Below are 22,908 nucleotides of genomic sequence, written 5' to 3' on the forward strand. Positions count from 1 at the left end.
AGAAAGTTTCATGTGCACTTGAGAAGAATGTGTATTCTGCATTTGGATGGAATGTTCTGTACAAATCTATCAAATCCACCTGGTTTAACGTTTCATTTAAGGCCACTGTTTCTCAGTTGACTTCCTGTCTGAATGATCTATCCTTTGATGTAAGTGAGCTGTTAGAAGTCCCCTACTATTATTATGTTGCTCTCAATTTCTCCCTTTAGGTCTGTTAATAATTGTTTTATATGTTTTGGTGTTCCTATGTTAGGTGCATGTATATTAGTAACTGTGATGTCTTTTTTTTAAATTTAATTTAATTTTTTATTGAAGTATAGCACAGGGAACTATACTCAGTATTTTGTAATACCTATAAGGGAACAGAATCTAAAAAAGAATATATGTTTGTGTGTGTGTGTGTGTGTGTACACACACACACGTATGTATAACTGAATCACTTTGCTGTAATGTCTTCTTGATGAATTATCCTATCCAGCCACTTTGTGTCTTTGAATTGGTGAATTCAGTCCATTTACAATTAGGTGATTTGAAAACAGTATTGCCATTTTATCTTTTGTTTTCTGGTTACTCTACATCTCCATTATTTCTTTTTTCTTGTGTTTCCATCTACCATTTTGGTTTGGTGTTTTTCTATGATGTTTTTCTCAGTTTCCTCTTTTTTTATGTGTCATGTCTTTGCTCTGGATTTATGTTCTGTGGTTTCCATTGGGTTTGTATAAAATTGTCATGCATAAAATAGTACGTTTTCTGCTGGTAGCATCTTTTTTTAAAATTTATTTATTTATTTATTTACTTATTTATTTTTGGCTGCACTGGGTCTTTGTTGCTGGGCACAGGCTTCCTCTAGTTGCAGTGAGCGGGGGCTACTCTTCGTTGTGGTGCACGGGCTTCTCCTTGTGGTGGCTTCTCTTGTTGTGGAGCATGGGCTCTAGGCACACGGGTTTCAGTAGTTGTGGCTCACAGGCTCTAGAGCTCAGGCTCAGTAGTTGTGACGCATGGGCTTAGTTGTTCTGAGGCAAGTGGGATCTTCCCAGACCGGGGATTGAACCCACGTCCCCTACATTGGCAGGTGGATTCTTAACCACTGCGCCACCAGGGAAGTCCCTGCTGATAGCATCTTAGCTACATTTACCTATATGGATTCTGTCCTTTTCCTCTTCCCCTTTTGTGTTTTTGTTGTCTCAAACTATCCCTTTTTATATTGTGAGTTTGTTACCAAATTGAAATTTTTTTCTATTCCCCCCCTTTACCTTTCCACTATAATAAACTGTTTACAAACCTATTCTAATAAAGAGTTGCAATTTTCTGATTTCATCTATTTATCACCTTACTCAAAATGCTGTGTACTTTTGCCTTTTAGTTTCTGGTAAAACAGCTCCTTTCAACATTTCTTATAAGACAGGTCTAGTGTTGATGAACTCCCTCAGCTTGTTTATCTGGGGAAGTCTTTATTTCTCCTTCATATCTGAATGATAACTTTGCTGGATAGGGTATTCTTGGGTGAAAGTTTTTATCTTTCACGGTATTTTGAGAATATAATCCCACTCCCTCCTGGCCTGTAGAGTTTCTGGTGAGAAATCTGCTGACAGTAAAATGGGGGTTCCTTTGTAGGTTATCATCCTTTTTCCCCTGGCTGCCCTTAAAATTTTTTCTTTGTATTGACTTTTGTTTTGTTTTGTTTGTTTGTTTGTTTTTTTGCGGTACGCGGGCCTCTCACTGTTGTGGCCTCTCTCGTTGCGGAGCACAGGCTCCGGACGCGCAGGCTCAGCGGCCATGGCTCACGGGCCCAGCCGCTCCGCGGCATGTGGGATCTTCCCAGACCGGGGCACGAACCCGTGTCCCCTGCATCGGCCGGCGGACTCTCAACCACTGCGCCACCAGGGAAGCCCTGTATTGACTTTTGATGATTTTAATATAATGTGTCTCAGAGAAGGTCTTTTTGCATTGAGGTAATTAGGTGTTCTCTTAGCTTCATAGATTTGTATATCCAATTCCTTCCCCAGGTTTGGGAAGTTCTCAGCTATTATTTCTTTAAGTAAACTCTGTTCCCTTCTCTCTTCTGGGATACCCACTACCCTAATGTTGCCCTTCCTAAAAGAATCGGATAGCTCTTGTAGAATTTCCTCATTAAAAAAAAAAAAAAATCTTATTTTTCTTTGCTCTTGTATCATTTCTAGATTTCTGTCTTCAAGCTTGCCAATTCTCTCTTCCATTTGGTCTGCTCTATTTCCATTGCTTTCTACTTCATTCTTCATCTCATTTATTGAATTCTTCAGCTCTAGAATTTCCGTTTAGGTCTTTTTTAGTTTCAATCTCTTCGTTACTTCTGTTCATTAATTTTATTCCTGAGCTCATTGAAACTGCCTTTCTACAAGAAAACTTGTAGCTTGTCGAGTGTCTTCGTAACAGCTATTTTGAATTCTCTATCAATTAGATCACAATATTGCATGACTTTATGTTTGGTTTCTGGAGAATTGTCATTTTCTTTTTGTAGTGCACTGTTACTGTGGTTCATGGTGCCTGATGAGCTGTTTCTCCGCAGGCACACTTGAGCTGTTTCTCCGCAGGCACATTTGAGCTGTTTCTCCACAGGCACATTTTTTTCTTTTTTAGGTTTTTGCTTGATTATAATGAGTTAAACAGATTAGAAATTGAGGCCTTTCTTTTTCTTTCCAGTAGGTGGTGCTATAGCACAATCTTTTGGTTTTTCTTACTTGAGCCAACTCTGATTATATATTTGAGCCCTTACTCTCCATCGTCCATCACCTCTGTTAGTGGCATTACCCTGGGTCCTCATTATTGCTTCTTGTGCCTCCAGGGTTGTTGGTGCGTTGCTTCTGCTACTGTCACTGGTATCATCAGCCAGGACGGTGGACTCTTCCTTCGCATCCAGGATCTCCTGAGTCACAGACTCTGACACTGCAGGGGGGAGGGAGACGAAAGGGAAGAAGAGCCAGGATTGCATGGGCACCTTTGCTGTTTTCAGTGTTGTAAGGTTCTACGTCTCTGCCTCTGTGGCCATGGGGGCTGTTGAGGCAGGAGTCATGTGCCCTGCCTCCCCTGCTGCTACCCAGTACTCTGGGGCTGCAGTCTCAGCTGCTGTAGCCAGAGGGGTAGGATTACAGGCACTGCCTTTGTTCTTCCCTTGGTTTCTCCCTCCCTCAGTTCCCCTCCTCTGTGTGTTCCAGTCCACTCACTTGTAGATGTACAGATGTGTGGGATTCTCCAGCATCCTAGTATGTTGGGCAGAGGCACCTTTGTTGTGTTGTGGATGTTTTACTGGTTTACTGGTTGAAGGGGAAAGATAAAGGTAGCTTCTTATTCTACCATGTTGCCAACGCCCTCTCTTCAACTTTAAAATGCATCCATTGAGTTTTAAATTTTGGCTATTACATTTTGTGTTACTATAGTTTTTCTTTTTTTTTATTTATTTAGGCCTAAACATTCATTCTGGTCCTTTTCAAATATGCTGTTACTTTTTGAAAATGTCCACTTTTTCCTTTATTTGTTTAAACATAGGAAGCATAATTATTTTATAATCTTATTCTGATATCCCTATAGTTGAAGCCTTTGTGGATCTGTTTCTGCTATTTCTTCTGGTTCTCACTAATAGTACTTTGTTTCTTTATATGCTAGGTTATATTTTTGACTATGTACTGTTCATTGTTCTTGAAAGATTGTTAGCAAGTCTTTTGAGGCCTAGGATCAATCTTTTCTATATCCTCATAGAAAAGATTTACATTTGCTTCGGCCAATTGCCTATAAGCTCTACCAAGCAAGTAACCTGAAATTATATTCACAGGTTTAAGTGTTCTTTGATCACCTTGCAAATCCATATGCGGTGCAGTTTGTGGTATATAATATTTCCCTCAAGCACACACACACACACACACACATACACACATACAGGCTGTAGTCATTGTCAAGAAAACTTGTTTGTTATTCCTTTGTGAGGGAGTGAGGCACTTTTACTTCTTGTTAACTCCTAATCTGATGGTAAAGTTCTTTGTAGTCCCAGCTGTATGGGAAGTACGGAGAGGAGATGATTTCTTACTACAGTCGTTCCTTACTTTGGGTGAATCTTGGGTTTTGTCTTCTATTTTCTTAATACTTCACAAGGTCTTGAAAACCTCAGCCCAGTTTCTCCTGGCACAGCAAATACCCTCAGAGCAGACGCAACTTCTTTGAGCTACTTACTTTCTAGGTTTCTTAAATTCACCTGCAAATGGCCTGCTTTTCCTTACTAAAAGGTGCTTTTCAAAAAATTTTAAAAAATATTGTATCCAACCTGCTGTATAAAAAAATAAATTAAAAAAAAAAAAAGATTGTAAAGGGCTTCAAGAGGTCATATTGTCCATCACCCTACCTCAGCTGTGCTGTACATACTGTAACAGTATTAGAAATTTAAGATGACTTCCTTTATACCTGACCAACCTCTTAATTTTTTTTTTAACACACTGACTCCTATTTTCAATTGATGTTTAATTTGTATTATATTCACTACTTTTTCATTTTTCTCTCTTATTGGTTTAGGAAACTTTTAAAAGATCTTCACAAACACAGCTATTTTATTATGTTAAAAGTTTTAATGTTTTGATTTCCAGCTGTCATCAGCAAAGTTTTAATATATTTCACAGACAAAAAAATAAATAAAATAAAATGAACATATGAGATCTCTGATTTAAAAAAATAATAATAATATTTTATCCAGTATTTTTAGTTGTTTTCTGCAGGAAAATGAGTCCAAGTAGCCTAATCTGTTTTATTACTGGAAATGGATTGCCCTGCTTCTTTTTTACTAAGCTGAAAAATAAGCAGTAACTCCATTTCAACTTAACAGGTTTCTGATAATATAAATATTTTAGGCATGTAGCTCATTAAGATATCTTCAGCAAATTCCTGTGTTTTTTCAGTTTCTTATGCATGCAAATATATTACCTATTAATAAAATATTTTTTAAATTAAACTTTAAATTGTTTCTCTTTTCTGATTTATTATAGGACTGACTTCTTCAGTGCTTAGAGTCTGAGAAAAAATGGCAAATATGGATAGTGATTCTAGCCATCTTCTCATCCCTGAGGTAGATAATGAAATAAATCCTGGACCTATGAATATCCAGTTTGATTCATCAGATATAAGATCCAAAAGGTAAGTGTTTAAAATAAAATATTTATTTTATAATTAAGCTTTTTAATTATTAATATACAACTAATTATAACTAAATATATATAACTTTGATTATAAAATATCCAGTTTCTTACAGGATCTGTATGTTTGTATGTGGTAGAGAATAAATATAAATACTCTTTTCTCACTTATATCTGACTTTTTATACTAAACTCCACTTGTCTGTCAGGGGTGGTTGGGAAGTTTTATGAAGTAAGATGCATATAACTCATTTAACAAATATATATTGATTATCTGATTTGTGCAAGGTAATATGCGAGGTGCTGGGGATAGAACAGTAAAAGTAATACATAATCCTTACCTTCATTGAGCTTAAATTCCAGCAGATAGTTTAAGATAAGTAGAGTTTAAAATTTATTTCATTGCGTACCTGGAAAACCCAAAAGAATCCACTGAAAAAATTATAAATAATAAGACAATTCAGTAACGTGGTTGTTTACAAAACAGGCAAAAATAAATAGCATTCTGATGAGAAAATATAATGAAGAAAAAGATAAAATACATAGGAATAGCCTTAAGGATGTGCAAAATCTATATGAGAGAAACTTTAAAATACTACTGAGAGACCTAAAATAACATGTAGAATATTTCTTCAAATCTGAGATGCTGATTATAAGTTTTGCTGCTTTTTTTTAAACTATTTATTATTTATTTGGTTTCGCCATGTCTTTGTTGTGGCAGCTGGGCTCCTTAGTTGTGGCATGCAAACTCTTAGTTGCGGCATGCATGTGGGATCTAGTTCCCTGACCAGGGATCGAACCCAGGCCCCCTGCATTGGGAGTGCAGAGTCTTAACCACTGCGCCGCCAGGGAGGTCCCTGTTGTTTTCGTTTTTAATATAATACATAAACTGCTACCCATACCTCTGATGCAACAATTTCTTTGGACTTAGAATTTTATTTTGATGTTTACTAGAAGAACTCTTGTAATTATAAAAATAAAAATATAAACAAAATATATCGGTTAAGATATTACAAATCTGATTCTTCGCATATAGAGTCTAATTCTTCTGAATCACTTTTTGACTTGCATTCATCAAAATCAGTATTTTTTTTCCTGCCCACACAAAATTGTCCTTAGTATCACTGAGAACATTGATAGTGTAACATTTCTTGAAAGAATTTTCTTCCTAGTCACTGACACTTTTTAGTTTTGATGCTTGCACTTTCCTGATCTTACCAGAAGGTGTCACAGAAAGCTTTCTAAACACTGTGGCTCACATTTCTTCCTTAAATGGTCCCTAAATGGTTTGATGACTGAAACGATCACAGGTGACAGTTACCTTCGTGCCACCAGAAATAATTACTTTCATGACTGCCACCTGGCTGACAGTGATTAAAAGATGTCCTGAATTATGAGATGCATCCATATTTTAGAAATGATTAAATGTGCATATTAGAATTAATAAGATAAGACATGTAACAAAAAGGCATATACTGGTCTCAGTAGGGAAGACTCTAAAATAAAATGTCATGCTCTTTAAATTTTAATCCATAAAATTAATGTGATCTGCCCCTCACCAAAAAACATGCCAGCAACCAATTCCAAAGTTTACATGGCCCAACAATTTCATTTCTAAGCATTAATTTGCCATGTCAAATAATATATGCACAAGGTTGTTTAATGCACTATTTTTTATAATAGCAAAAGTTTGAAAACAACTAAAATGTCTTTTCTTATAGGACTGGATAAATAAATTATGGCACATTGATACAATGGAATATTTTTCACCCATTGAAAAGAAGGAAGTAGCTTTATTACATATCAAAATGGAAAAAGTCTTCAACTTATTTTGTTAAATGAAAAAAGTGAAGTGCAGAGCAGTGTATATAGTATACTACCATTTGGGTAAAAACAACATTAACAAGTTATATATTATGCAAATATGTATAAATGACTCTGGGGGAATAAATGGGAAACTGTAAGAGTGGTTGCCTCCTCAGAAGGAAACTGAGTGCTTGAGGTGGGACGTGTGGCAGATTACTATTTGGGAAATGCCCAACTATTCATCAACCCTACCTCTTTGCCAGCAGAAGCCTAACCGTGTTAAGGGTCGAAGTAGTTTCCAATCCAGGAGATGAAGGAGGATTGGTTTAAGCTAGTCTTGATAATCCCATTTCCATTTTCCAGATACTTAATTTTTTAGTCTTTTTTGCAACTAAAGCAGTGTGAAATTTATCACATGAGAAATTTATCTTTGTCATTTAAGGTGGCCATCAGAGAAGATAATGAAATGAATCTTGTAATTTTCACTTATATGTTCCAATATCAGTGAATACAAGGACTAATGAATGCTGATTAAATGCTCAGGATTTTCTTGAAACCTCTAAATTCTATGATAAATAATTGACCACTGTGACAATAGAACATAGGTCATTAAAGTGTATGCCACTGCAGTAGGTTGGCAGGAGTTCAAACAGTTCTCTGAGAATTTGTTTAACCGTGTAGGTTAAATGGAAATATATTTTCTATAATGAAACTTGTCAAAATAAGAGGGAATCAACTATTTTCAATCAGGATAACTATCTAGGTAAGCATGTTTTAAGGAAGGCAAATATTTATAGGGGTTTAGCAGTATTGAATGCTAATTTGCTTGTGAAATAATTTCAGAAACTTATTTGATGAGGAAAAAAACAGGAGTACCTTAAAACATTGTTATTTCACTTTATATACATAAATCTCAGACACAGTGAGGGAAGTGTCTTCAATTAGAAGAACCAACTTAGACAACTATTTCCAAAACTTCAGTCATTTTAGAGTCACCTTATGACTTTGGTGATATCCCAGTACCACCTGTGTAATATTATAATTTAATATTTTTTTTAATTTATTAACGTTGAAAAATTAGGGTTAATTTAGCCTCATCTTCATGTATTCGTGAAATGAAGTATTGTTTATACTTTTTTCTAATATGCATTGCAGTAAATACCAAGTAGTTAAAATAGCGTTTATCCTTGTGCTACCTAAAATCATCTTACATATAACCACACTTTTGGAAACTGTCTTAGGCTGTTAGAATATAAAGAACAACATTTGATAATTTTAGATTGCTTATCCTCAGTTTAGTTTGTGGTTGACTTTATCTCTTCCACTAGGTGGCAGTCAAAATCATGTTTTGGTTCAAATATAAGAATTTTAAGAACTGCTTTGGACTGAAAGATAACGTGCTGGACCTGCTTATCATTTTGTTGGACCTGGGGTCTAATTAGACTTAGGTGGAAGAAGGAACTTGTCACTGTAGAGGAATGATACATGTCATAATTATTTGGATTATTTAGGGACCTTTTGCAAACTATACAAATCCACTTTTCCCTCTGCATGCCTCCACTCCCCTCCCCTCTCCTCCCCTCCCCTCCCCTATTAGTTTTTTTTACCTGGTTTGGGGTGGAGTGAGGAATGTGGGTGGCAGGACAGGAAGGTTTAGAAATCTGCTATACTGTATTTGATAATATTCCTTTGGCAATCACTGGTCTTAGAGATTGTTTTCCTGCTTTTCCCACACTTTCTGGTAACCAAATATTAGACCTGGTATTCAGGATTGCTTCATGCTTTGCTGCTACTCTGGGATTATGACCTTTGGGAGTTGACCACTCCAGCCAGCCTGAAACCAAATTGTGAAGTGGTTAATTTGGCTTTGCACTTCCCTTTTTCCATTTTTTCAAACTCTGTTTCCTCTTCCTTTTTTCCCAGGACCTAGGGCTTTCTTGCTCCTCTCTACGTGCCCAGTTTTTCTCAGGGAATTCACTCAAAAATTTCCTCTAGACAGTGCTTTGTAAGTTATACTTTTTCTTCCTCCCCTTATTCACTAGTGCTTATCTGTCCTATTCGTGCAGGGCTTTCTTGTCTGTTTAGGTGTTACGATGGCAAACAATCTGATGTGTCAAAGACCTACTCTATTACTTTTCCATGGCTGTTTGCATTTTAATAAGGAGAATCCTAGAATATAAAAGCCTAACCTAGGGCTTCCCTGGTGGCACAGTGGTTAAGAATCCGCCTGCCAATGAAGAGGACACGGGTTCGAGCCCTGGTCCGGGAAGATCCCACATGCCGCGGAGCAGCTAAGCCCGTGCACCACAACTACTGAGCCTGTGCTCCAGAGACCGTGAGCCACAACTACTGAGCCCACACACCACAAGTACTGAAGCCCACGTGCCTAGAGCCTGTTCTCTGCAACAAGAGAAGCCACCGCAATGAGAAGCCCGTGCGCCACAATGAAGAGTAGCCCCCTCTCACTGCAACTAGAGAAAGCCCAGGCGCAGCAACGAAGACCCAACACAGACAAAAATAAATAAATTAAATAAATAAATAAAAGCCTAACCTAAAGGTTAGATTTTTCTAGTTGATAACATTTCAAGTACTCTGGTAAGCCAGTGGGGTAGAGGTAGACATTGAAAATAGGCAGTTCCGGGTGCCCTTCAAACATACTAAGCATGCTTATGGCCCCTATTTTTTTTTTTTTAGAGTGTCTACTTGTCTACACATCTGTAAACTGGCCTCTCACTTTCATCTGTCAATAATACTATCGCTGAATAGCAGGCTGAATTGATTTTTTTTGGTATTTGTGGTCCTGGGTCGGGGGGCGCATAACAAAGTGAAGAGTTTATCTATTAATGTGCCCTGGACCAATAACAGTGATTATTGAGACTTGGTAGTTTCATAGTTGGGGATTTATACAGAGCTAGAAAAGTAGTTTTCCCAGGAGGACTGGTTTCCAGAGCTGCATAAATTGCATTTTGAGGAACTTGCCATCTATGTTAAATAGACAGGACCAGGGCCCTTAACCATTTATCAGTGCCATGGAGCTGATACCAACTTGCTGATTGTATTACAACTTCTGTACCCTTCCCTCTCCTTCCTCCTTTTCTCCCTACTCTCTTCCCTCTCCTCTTTTCTCTCCCTTTTTAGTCCACTTCTCTAACCTCTCTTCTCCCCACTCTCCACCATTATTTTTCTCCAGTGGAACTCTTTTTGCTAAACGCTTGAAGAGAGCAACCCTGGCCATGGATTCAGAGATGCTTTAAATCTAACTAAAGGGACTTCCCTGGTGGTGCACTGGTTAAGAATCCTCCTGCCAATGCAGGGGACACGGGTTCAAGCCCTGGTCCGGGAAGATCCCACATGCCGTGGAGCAACTGAGCCCGTGTGCCACAACTACTGAAGCCCATGTGCCTAGAGCCGATGCTCTGCAGCGGGAGAGGCCACTGCAGTGAGAAGCCAGCGCACTGCAACGAAGAGTAGCCCCCTCTCGCCACAACTAGAGAAAACCTGCACACAGCAACGAAGACCCTATGCAGCCAAGAATAAATTAATTGATTTAAATAAATAAATAAATAAATAAATCTAACTATGGACTTTGTTAGAATGGGATCTTATTTCTAGTCCCATCAGAACCTTTTTATTCTCTCAAGTTCATAGGTTCTTTTACTTCTGTCTCTCTTTCCAGATGTCTTTGTTTGCTTAACTATCCTTTTGTATCCATATCTGCTTGCCTGAGTTGCTTCCATTTCTTTCCTTATTCTCTCTGGTCTGTCTGATTTTGCTGTTTCCTTTGTTGCCTCTAAACTAATGCTTTATTTTCTTCCCTTTCTTCCTCCCTCATTGACATTATTTGGACAAGCCTGAAGAAAGAGGGAGCCTAATGAGTTTGACCGGTGCTCATTAGCACCAATCAAGTGTGTTTTGTTGGGAGGAAAGGGTATGAAGAGTTGGGCTAGCATCTTTCTCTGTCTACTCAGTATTATAACATCTCCAAGTATATAGTTGAAAAGGCTTTTAGTGTGTAAACCAAAAAAAAATAATGCAGGGGGCTGCAAATAAGAAAAGAGTTTTTTGGGGGGGGTGTTAAAATTACAATTCGGGAGACACAGATTTGGGTAATCCTGAAAGAGTGTTCTGAGGAAGAGAAAGAGTCAGGGGCTCATAAAGACAAAAAGCCACGAGGTTGTTAAAAATTGCCTGGGAAGGATTGTGATTTATCCTTAAGGAATCTCAAGTTGTTTTAGGATAGGGGTCCTACAGGTAGGTAGACTGTCACTAGTTATTTTAGGGTAAGGATCCAATAAGTATCTTGAGTTTCTGGCATATGTTCTGGATGACTTGCTTGTAAGGTCAAAAGGTCACACTCCATCCAGGCTGAGACATGCGTAAGTCACAATTCCTTAATGGCTTCCCGGCTCCATTTTAGAGAGCTCTCAGCAATACCAACTCCATTTGGATTTTCCTTTCACAAGTAATTATACTATTACTGTAAAAGCAATGAAACCAATTGCAAATGTACAATAAGAAAACTGAAACTCCTTTTAACAAAGACTTAAAATCAAGTGTTTTAAAATTATGGAAGCACATGAAATTTATGGATCTTGTTAAAAGCCTAATGGATGACTGTAACCCAAAGATAAGGAACTGATGTAAAAATAACATACTGAGATTATGTATCTTTGGCTTGCCTATTATTTTTTAGTCTTAGTCTGAAATTGTCTCCAAAAGGCTATTACATTTTTTTCTCTGGCTTCTTTTTTTAAGATTTCTTCTTGCAATCTGTTCTGTATTCCTTTGTCACAAGGTATGGTTTCCAAGATCTTTTAAATATTAAGAGTGAAGTGAATGCCTCAACATTTTAAGTGAGGAAATATGTTTTCTATACAGTAACATAGAAAATTACTTTGGTGCTATACTTAATTTAAAAAGCCTGATTCATTGCAACAGCATCACACTTCCTCGTTTTTTCTATTTCAGTTAGTTTATAATTTATCTTGGCATGTTCTCACTACTTCAATTAAGGTTATTTCTCTCAAATTTGAATTTGAATTCCAACAATTCATATCTCATATTTGAATTTGAATTTCATCAAATTGAAATTTGCATTTCCTCAAATTCATATATGACTTGTTTATTCTAACATGAGTTTTTATATCTACCGATACCTCTGATTTTTTATTTTCTTATACCTCTTCTGTAGAATAGCTGAATCTTCTCTTAAATCCTGTCTTATTCATTATAAATTGATGTAGGCTTTTGTGTTCATTCTTTGTTGTTATGCCCTACAACTTACATATTAAAATTTATGTTAATTTATTATATTACTTTTATTTTGTTTCTCCTTTATTATAGTTAGAGAATTATTTTTATTTTTTATTATTTTTCTTATAAATTTATTTATTTATTTATTTTTGGCTGCATTGGATCTTCGTTGCAGCACACGGGCTTTCTCTAGTTTTGGGGAGCGGGGGTGCAGGCTTCTCATTGTGGTGGCTTCTGTTGTTGCAGAACATGGGCTATAGGCACGCGGGCTTTAGTAGTTGCGGCACACAGGCTCAGTAGTTGTGGCTCACGGGCTCTAGAACGCAGGCTCAGTAGTTGTGGTGCACGGGCTTATGGCTTTATGCTTTATGGCATGTGGGATCTTCCCGGACCAGGGCTCGAACCTGTGTCCCCTGCATTGGCAGGCAGATTCTTAAGCGCTGAGCCACCAGCGAAGTCCCTATTTTTATGAATATTTTCTATTTTATTTATTTCAGCTTTATTGAGGAATAATTGGTCTATTTTATTAAGGCTAGTAAATTTGGGTGTTAAAAATAATTGCTTAAAAAGAGGGCATGGTCCTTAAACGTTGCTAGTGGGATTGAAACATGGTATGGCCACTCTCTTTTCCTTCCAGTTTTTTGAGAGATAATTGACATCCAGCATTGTATAAGTTTAAGGTATACACCATAATGATTTGAGTTACATACATTATGAAATGATTATCACAATAAGTTTAGTGTACATCCACCATCTCATATAGACACAAACTTTAAAAAATAGAAAAATTTTTTTTCCTTATGATGAGAACTCTTAGGATTTACTCTCTTAACAACTTTCATCTGTAACACAGAAATGTTAACTATATTTATCATGTTGTACATTACGTCACTAGTAGTTATTTATCTTGTAACTGAAAGTTTGTAGCTTTTCACTGCCTTCATGCATTCCCCACCCTCACCCTGCCTCTGGTAACCACAAATCCAGTCTCTTTTTCTATGAATTTGTTTGGTTTTGAAGTATAATTGACATACAACACTATGTTAGTTCCCATTACACAACATAGTGATTTGATATTTCTGTACATTTTAAAATGACCAGCACGATAAGTTTAGTTACGATCTGTCACCATACAAAGATATTACACTGACTGTATTCCCCATACTATTCATTTCATACCCATGACTCCTTTTGCAACTGGTATAGCCACTTTTTTTTTTTTTTGGTATAGCCACTTTTGAAAAACAGTTTGATAATTCTTAAAAATGTAAATATAGAATTATCAGTTGACCTAACAATTCCACCCCTAGGTATATACCGAAGAGAATTGAAAACATATGTCCACACAAATATAAAGAAATGTCCATAACATTTATAATAGCCAAAAGTGGAAACAATCCAAATGTCCTTCAGTTGATATATGTATAAACCAAATGTGATATATCCATACAACAGAATATTATTTGACTGTAAAAAAGAATTAAAATATCAATATATGCTACAACATGTATGAACCTTGAAACCATGCTATGTGAAAGAGGCCACACAACAAAAGACACATATTGTATGATTCAGTTTATACAAACTATTTAAATTAGGTAAAGTCATAGAGACCGAAAGCAGATTAATGGCTGCCAGGGGCTGAAGAGAGGGGTTAATGGAGTCCAGGATTTCTTTTGGGGGTGATGAAAGTGTTCTAAAGTTGATTATGGTGGGACTTCCCTGGCGGTCCAATGGTTAAGACTCCCTGCTTCCACTGCACGGGGCATGGGTTCGATCCCTGGTCAGAGAACTAAGATCCTGTATGCCTCATGGCAGAGCCAAAAAAAAAGAAAAAAACAAAAATTGATTATGGTGATGGAGGCACAACTCCATAAGTGTTCTAAAAACTATTGAATCGTACATTTTAAGTGGGTAAATTTTATGGTATGTGAATTAATATCTTAATAATTTTTTTTTTAATTAAAGAGGGCATGGGGGATTTCTACTTACAACAAGGGCAGATTAAGGAATTTGGACCAACCATCTTGCTGAGAATAACTGGAAAAACTGACCAAAAAAAATTTTTTAATCTGCCTAAAGACATGGGAGAACTGATAAAACAATGAAGAATAATGGGGTCTAGATCAAGAAGAAGGAGGAAATGAAGAGAGGGGAGTCCAGCATTTCCTCAAGGGTATCTGCCAATTCCAGTTTATTAGCTGAATGACTATTAAATTGACAGAGCTTTCAATAGCTTTACAAGGCTAGAGGGAGAAAAACTGGAATCCGGGGTTCACTAATAGTAGGTAGGCCCCATGCAAGCTTTAGGTTGGAAGCCCTAAGGTCTATAAGCCTAGAAATATGAGTGAACTGGAAATAGAATGGCCTTCTTTCAGGGACTGTAGCTCAACTTTAACTCATCTCAATCCCTAAAACTGGATTAAGGTAATCTAGGACTGCTAAGTGTCTCAAATTGGCTCCCAAAAGCAAATGTAAACCCTTTCTAAAGAAAATAATATTATTCTAGGCTTCAACTTACTTATACTGTTTTCTGTATACTAGAATTTTATTAAGTATTATGCCAGGTACTTAATCAAAAATAGCTAGGCATAAGAGAAGATGAGACAACATGATTAGAAATTAAGAGACTTGATACACAATAGACAGATGATCCAGACAATGGAGTTATCAGAAACAGACTTTTTAAAGACTATGTTTAATATGTTCAGGGAAATTGAAATAAGGTTGAGAATTTTGGCACTGACTAGAAATGTAAAAAAGAACCAAATTCATGGAAAATATTTATTGAATAAAAAAATAATGGAAAATCTGAAACTAAAAACTAAAAAACAAAAAACAGTAACCTAAGGTAAGAAATCAGTCAATGATGAAAACAAATCAAGGCAAGGATGTAGAACAATGGGAATGATCATGCAGTACTAGCGTAAGTGTAAATTAGCATAATCACTTTGGAAAAGGGTTTGTAATTATCTGTTAACATTGAGTATACACTGTTTATAATCAATAGAAATGTGTGCACATTTCACCAAAAGCCATGTACAAAAATATAGATTATGAGTTATTCATAGGAGTGCCAAACTGGAAACAACCCAGATACCCACCAACCAGGAATGGTTAAATAAATTGTATTTTCATGTAATGGAATATTACACAGCTATAACAGTCTACAGCTGCACGCAAGAATATGGATGAATCTCAGAAAGATAATGTTGGCAAAAGAAGCTAGACAGAAAAATACATATTGTGTGATTCCACTTTATGTAAAGTTCAAAAACAAGTAAAACTAATTTTATGTGTATGTGCACCTGTGTGCACGTATGTGGGTCTACACTCATTTGAAAATATACTAGAGTGTTAACTGATTATTTCTAATGGGTGGTTTTTATTTTCTTCTATAACTTCTATATTATCCTCATACAAAAACAATGTACTACTTTTATAATGAGAAAAAAGTTATTCAGAAAATAAAGCATTCCTATAATTTAGGATAAAAATAGTATATACAAAATGAAAAACCCATTTTATTAGAAACAATGTTTAAATCACCTATGCTTCTATAGGATGATACAAATTATCTTCTTTCTCTACTTAGGGGATGTTTTGTTATTTTGTTCTTGTATAGAGAATATTCTGGAAAAAAAAGCATAAAGAAATATATTCCCATCACATAGAGGCAAGTGTTGTTAAAACATTTTAGTATATTTTTTTCTATCCTTTTCTGTGATATTTTATGAGCTCATATACTATATACAATTTAATGTGCTACTTTTTCAGTTTAAATTTCTGTTGAGTGCTGTTGTTACTTCTGTAAGCTATTCCCAAGTTGCCAGCCTGCCTGCCTACCTGTTTCTCTTGTTCTCTGCTTCTGTCCTTCCCTCTCTACTTCCTTCCTCCCTTCCTTTTGTTCTTGTATTCCTTCCTTTTGTCAGTAAACATTCACTAAGTTCTTTTTTGGTGCCAGACACTTTGGGAAAGGAGATAGACCCTCAGCAAAAAAAAAGGACGGGAATCACTATGATGAGGGGTTATAAATATTTGGCTTGTTATGTATATATACAAATGCACACACATATATTTTTTTTCTTTTTAACTCAGTACTCAATTTTCATTAGGAAAAAAATACTGATTTAACCCATCCTGATCCAGCATTACAAAGAACCCATGGGATCATATCCCAGCGAGTAACTATGCTGTAGAGTATGGCTAAGCCCAGCCAGGAGTCGAATGAGGTCATCTGTGGTACTGATGGCTAGGTGCTTTGGGGGTTTCGGTGCAGGCATTGCTCAGTGTAAGAACATTCAGTGGTCTAGGGCAGGAGTCAGCAAACTTTTTTTTTCTGTAAAGAGCCAGATAGTAAATATTTTAGGCTTTGTGGGCATATGGACTCAATTTTGCCATTGTGGAGTGAAAGCAGCCTTAGATAACACGTAATCGCACAGGCCTTGCTGTGTTCCAATAAAACTTTATTTATGAAAACAGGCCATGGACCAGATTTGTCCTATCTATCCTTGGCTACCAACCTCTAGTCTGCAAGGAGAGACTCTGGACTCAGGTGTAAGCAGCCACAGGGACTGGTACTTCTACTGCTGTGACCCCTAGGATACCTCTTGCCTTGCTTTTAGAGAAGTTAAAAAAGTGAGGCCCACTCACCTTAATTTCACTCCACCCTCACAGTTGCTTTTAATGAAGTTGTTCTAATCAAAGTAGCCTTTTGGACAACAAAACAACCTTTAGCCTCCCCCTGAACCTCATGCCCTTGCAGCAAGCCTAGAGTTCTTTGGCAAGGTCATCCAAGGATTTTAACTGCCATAAACTGTAGAGATAGTGACTGAAGCTAGGAGTGATAAATAAGGGGTAAGTACCAGGTTTCAGGGAATAGTAAAAAGTTTTACAATAAAAATTATTCTTAAGAATCACTGAAGTGTCCCATAAAGCTGTAAGCAATTTTCCATATTCTTTCTGAATATCATTTTAAATAAATATGTATTATTTAAATATATCATAATTTAACAGTGTTTAACCACTTAATGTTTTATTAAGCTGTTTACAATTTTAATTATTTTAAATGGTGCCTTGATTAGCAGCTTTCTACATATCGTATTTAAACCATATTTTGATTCCTTCTGATAGACTGTCAAAAGTATAATCATTAGAATAAAAGGATGTAAAGCACAATTAAGGTTCTTGATATATATAGCCAAATTGTTTTCTAGAAAGGTTGTACCACGTTATACTCCTACCAGCAATATGTGAAAGTTCCTGTTTCAAAATCCCCTTTCTAGCACTGTTTATTTTCTTTTTTACTAAAGCATCTTATATTTTGTTTATAAAACTTTCCTATATGTAAAAGTTGGTAAGAGCCAGTTGGCAGCAGGTTTCACGTTGGACACTTGCCTTTATCAGTCTATTCTGTTATTTTGGGATTGGTTTGCGGAGTAACATGTCATACAACCAACAGTGGATTCTGGTCAGACTACTACAGTGTTTGCCGTCTGGGTTGAAAATACAGCCATGGTCACCTGAAAGGCCAGTTTGTGTAAACGATTTGTTGCTGTCTTTCCAGTGGCAAAGCAGAAGTTCTCTTAGCCCATTTACCTTTCTTGGGAGCCATGATAAAGACTTCTAAGGCGTGATAAGTAGTATCCCTTTCTTAAGTTATGGAAGAAGAAGAAGAAAGAGGCTCCTTTTCTTTGGTAGTCTGTTTAAAGAGTAGATGAATTTTTGTTTTTTCAATTTTTAGATAACAGAATGAAGATAATGAAGAAAGCAATTTTAGTGTTCATCTGAAGAATCATATGTATATATTAAAAATAAGATTTATCTTAATATATATACTTAATGAAATATTTACCTTCTTTCATTATGTGTCAAGTTTTTTGGGTTTTTTTGTGTGTGTGGTACACGGGCCTCTCCCGTTGCGGAGCACAGGCTCTGGACGCGCAGGCTCAGCGGCCATGGCTCATGGGCCCAGCCGCTCCACGGCATGTGGGATCTTCCTGGACCGGGGCACGAACCCGTGTCCCCTGTATCGGCAGGTGGACTCTCAACCACTGCGCCACCAGGGAAGCCCACGTTTCAAGTTTTTGAGGAAATTTTAGTTAAAATGCTGGCCTGGCAATTTTCTTCCCTGCTTTTTATTTTTTTTTCTTTTCTTTTTAATGGGGAGTAACTAGGTTTTGAAACTAGAAATTTCATTTCTTTTCCAGAAATTCTTTTGGTAGATTTGTGTAACAAGGAGAATAATAGTTGGCATGACATTACAGGTTGAAGCCTACAGTGTCTCTGTAATTTATTTGTTTATAGTTAATATAATTATTTATAACTAAGTATATAATTAAGTATATCTTAATTATAATTTATAATTAAGTATTGTTAATCTTCCTTTGTGGAATGTCAGTCAGTATGTTCCATTGGAACTGCTTTTTCTAGATAGAAGATAGGATGTGGTGATGCTGGTGTTGTTATTGTTTTATATCAACCTAGTGAAAAACTAAAGAACTGTTATGTTTGTATTTACTTACAGGTGCTTCTAGCATCTTAACTTTGTTGAAAGTTCCTGATGTTTATATAATTCTTTTAGCCTCATTCCAGTGCTGATACTAAAAACAAAACAAAAAAACCCTTGTATTTCTGTTACTGATCATTTTGTAACCATGAAAGAAGAGATTGTTTGTTTTCAGGACAGTAGAATTAAAACAATTTATATGTTTTTAAAAACCAAAATTTGAAAGCATGAATTGCATTGAAAGAATTTTTAAATTCATTCTTAGCAGAATCTGCATTTAATTAAACATATAGTTTAATTAGGCCTGAGAATTAATATTCAGGTCAAGTTCTTTGTCCGTATGTCATTAATGAAGATGTCTACTCATGGCTTAGTAACAGCTTAGAATTCTAAAATAAAGAACCCATAACCTTCAACCAGGTGTTTATTAACATTGACTTTTTTCATATCATCCTCATCAGTTAAAAAAATAATAACAACCTAAAACTTTGGGACTGTATATATTTATGTGTGTGTATGTGTGTTCGTTTGCAAATTATATACATGTACTTCTGTACTTATAAATTATGTATATTATAAAACATAAAAATAGAAAATTTTAAATTATAAGATGTAATGATCTTGATAAAATTAACTTTAAAATTTTATCTATTAACAGTACATTAAAACTTTTGCTTTCACTTTATAATATTAATAGTAACAATAGAATATGCTTTATTATTTTTGAGACTCTTATAACACCTTGCCACAATAGTAATTCAAGCTGATTTGAAATTCATTTCTGCTCATCCTACAATTATGTGGAAGTTTTTGTTGAAATTTGCCTGGTTAAATTTATCCTCCCTGATATCACTCAGTTCTTACATTTAGTGATTGCTGTGCTAGTTTGTGTATTCTGGTATCCCATGTTATTTTTAAAGTCCAAAATACTCCTGTTTTTACTGGCTTAAAACTGTTAATTTGGAAACAGCCAGTAGCTTTGTTCACCTTTCTTGGTTCTCCAGTCTAATCATCCGACCTCTCCTCTGCTTCAAAAAAAAAAAAAAGCATTGATTTAGAGAGAGCCTTCAGAAAGCAGCTGATCTCTTTGCTGGGGAAGGGGAGAAATTAATAGAATCATCCTTCCCAGGTTAACTGGGATTAAAATCAAAACTGTTACAACCCAGTGGCTTCTGGCCAGAATGCAGGAGCTGCCTAGCTGGTCTGAAAGCTCCATTGGAGGGGAGCTAAATACAATACTTCAGGAATGTCCTTGTTTTTCTCGACCAATTATTCCATGTCTATAAAACTGTAGTTTTGAGTTTTTATTGGTGACAGACATTATTTTCAACAATAAAATCATGTAACAATGGAAACATTTTTAAACATCCATTATCAGAATATTCTCTGTATATTGTGAGTTCTTTTAAGAGCAACTGCTTCCTCAGTCATTGTTAAAATATCTTTACCTTGAAGGGGGATAGATTAGATATGTGGGCGGCTATTTTGGCTTTTGATACCTGCTGTGTACTTATGTAGCATACTGTTGATAGCCACAGTCATCATAGAAGAGGTCAACGAATTTGGAACAGTTGTCTTTTTATAGAGGAAAAGTAGATAATTCGTACTTAAGTTTGACAAATTTTTAAGATATTTTGCCACAAGATAACCAGCAAATTTCTGTATGGTACACAAGATTTTTTCAGTCCCTCTTGGTCTCATTACTAAATTTTGAAAGAATATGTTACTTTAAGATTTGTTTTTAAAGTTCTTTTTACCACATGATATATCATATATACAGAAGAGTGCATGATACATATGTTCAACAACAAGGTCTAGAAATTAGCTGCACCTCAGAAGTTCCCTGTGTCCTTCACCAAGCACATCCCTCTTCCTCCCTACAGGTGATCACTCTCATGACATTTGTGTGATCATTTTCCTACTTTTCTTTATAATTTATTGTCTGTGTATCCCTAAATACTGAATTCAGCTTTACCTGTTTTTGCATCTCATGTAAATGAGATCACACTGTATGTATTCTTTTGTGACTTTTGTTTAGCATTATAATTTTCAGCCAAGTTGTATATAACTCTACTTTCATTGCCAGTGGTTTCTAGCATTTTATTCTGTAAGTATCTGCAGTTTATTTATCCATTCTACTTTAGAACATATGGGATGTTTCCAGTGTGGGGCTCTTACAAAGAATGCTTCTATAAACATTAATATATGTGTCTCCTGGTATACATATGCAAGAACTTTTCTATGATATATACCTGGGAGTGGATTTGCTTGGCGGTACTGTATGTGTATATTCAACTTCACTGGATAGCGCCAGACTGTTTTCCATAGGGATTATACCAACTTACATTCCCACTAGAGTTTCCATTGCTCTACCTCCTACTCGTGCTTCATATTGCGAGATTGTTAAATTTTCACGATTCTGATGAACATATAGCGGTATCTCATTCTATTTTTTTCCAAGAGATTGAGGTTGGTAAAATGTTATTAATGATTACTGGTTGTGGGACTATAGGTGATTTTTATATTTTTTATTCTTTTAAAATATTTCCTATAGTATTTACACTTCTTCAGCTACCATTTCATTGCTCTCTTTCCTTTTTACGGAAAATTCCTTGCAAGGATTATTTGTGCTCACCATACCACATTTTCCTCTTGAACCCAGTTCAGACAAGCTTTTTTTTTTTTTTTTTTGGTGGTACGCGGGCGTCTCACTGTTGTGGCCTCTCCCGTTGCAGAGCGCAGGCTCAGCGGCATGTGGGATCTTCCCGTACTGGGTCACGAACCCGTGTCCCCTGCATTGGCAGGCGGACTCTCAACCACTGCGCCACCAGGGAAGCCCCAGACAAGCTTTTGTTCTAACCACTCCACTGAAACTGCTCAATGCAGGTTACCAGTGGTCATTTCATCAACTAGTCCGCATCTCATTTGACTTAGCAGTAGCACTTGACAGTCATTTTCTAACCCTGAAAGAGTCTTTAATTTGCTTGAGGATACCACAATAAATTGATTTTCTTATAGGTTGCTGCTTTTCATTTTTTATAGCATTTGATACTTTTGATTATTGCCTCTATCATTTCTCCCCCAGATTCTATTTTAAAATTTTTTAAACTAAAGTAAAGTTAAAAGCATTATCCTTATAATTTTTTATTAACTTTTTTTCTGATTATAAAAGCAGTACAAGTTTTGATGATCATACTGTGGTTATATAAGATGTCATCATTGGGGGGAACCTGCGTGAAGTATATATGGGAGCTCTTTGTACTATTTTTTCAACTTCTGTATGAGTCTAAAATTATTTCAAAATACATTTATTCACCACATTTTATTGAGCTCCTACGATATGCCAGGTACTATTCTAGCCCCTGGGAATATAGTAGTGGCCAAATTGACAAAAATCCCTGCCCTCATGAAACTTATATTTACTGGAGGTAATCAATAATAAATAAAAAGTATGTATTATGCTAGGTAGTATAAATGCTAAAGAGAAAAACTAAGGTAGAAAAGCAGAGATTGTGCATAGGAAATGACAAGGATAGAGAAGAGGGGTTGAAATTTTAGGTATGGTAACAAGGATAGCCAAATGCCTCATTGAGAAAGGGGACCTTGAGGAAGGACTTGAAAGAAGTAAAAAAGCAAGCCATGAAAATATTTAGGGAAGAGGGCTTCAGAGCCTTTATTTATACCTGAAATTATTAACTAAGGTCCTAAAGTAGGTACATGCTTGCAGTGTGTCGGGAATGGTGAGGAAACTACTGTGGTTAGTGTGGTAAACAATGAAGTCCTAGAGGTGGGGTTGGGGAGAGGTAGCAGAGAGCAGTTTGATACATGAATCAGGAGTTCAGGCTGAAGATAATAGTTTGAGTGCCATCAGCGTACACATGATATTTAAAATTATGTAACTAGATAAATCCACCAAGAGATTGAGTGTAGACAGAGAAGAGAAAATGTCTGGATTAAACTCTGGGTTACTCTGACATTTAAGGGTTGGGGGTTTGAGAAGGAATCAGCAAAGGAGACAGAGTTCTTCCCTTTAGGATTATGTCTTTGTTGGCATGTGAAGTCCTTCATGTACTAACCCAGGTTTACCTCATCTCTTACTACTTCTCTTCTCACTACTTATAGTTTTAAAAAATATATTGTGCTCATTTTCTGGGTTCTTTCTACATGCTTTTCCATTCTTTGAAGCACTAT

General features: G+C 36.2%; 1 protein-coding gene across 2 annotated transcripts in view; it reads left to right on the forward strand.

Moving 5' to 3' along the window:
* SLC38A9 (solute carrier family 38 member 9) overlaps positions 1-22,908 on the forward strand; it is a 100,666-nt gene that overhangs the window by 15,872 nt on the left and 61,886 nt on the right. The window contains exon 2 of one of the 2 annotated variants that reach the window (XM_082836796.1): positions 5,004-5,151. In XM_082836796.1, coding sequence (XP_082692922.1) covers positions 5,039-5,151 — 113 coding nt within the window. In that variant the 5' untranslated portion in view covers positions 5,004-5,038. Of the gene's footprint in view, positions 1-5,003; positions 5,152-22,908 lie in introns of those variants that run through there. The other variant, XM_082836797.1, reaches the window with a different exon arrangement.

This window comes from Leucopleurus acutus (genome assembly GCF_964270905.1).
Source record: "Leucopleurus acutus genome assembly, chromosome: 3".
NCBI classification, from domain to species: domain Eukaryota; kingdom Metazoa; phylum Chordata; class Mammalia; order Artiodactyla; family Delphinidae; genus Leucopleurus; species Leucopleurus acutus.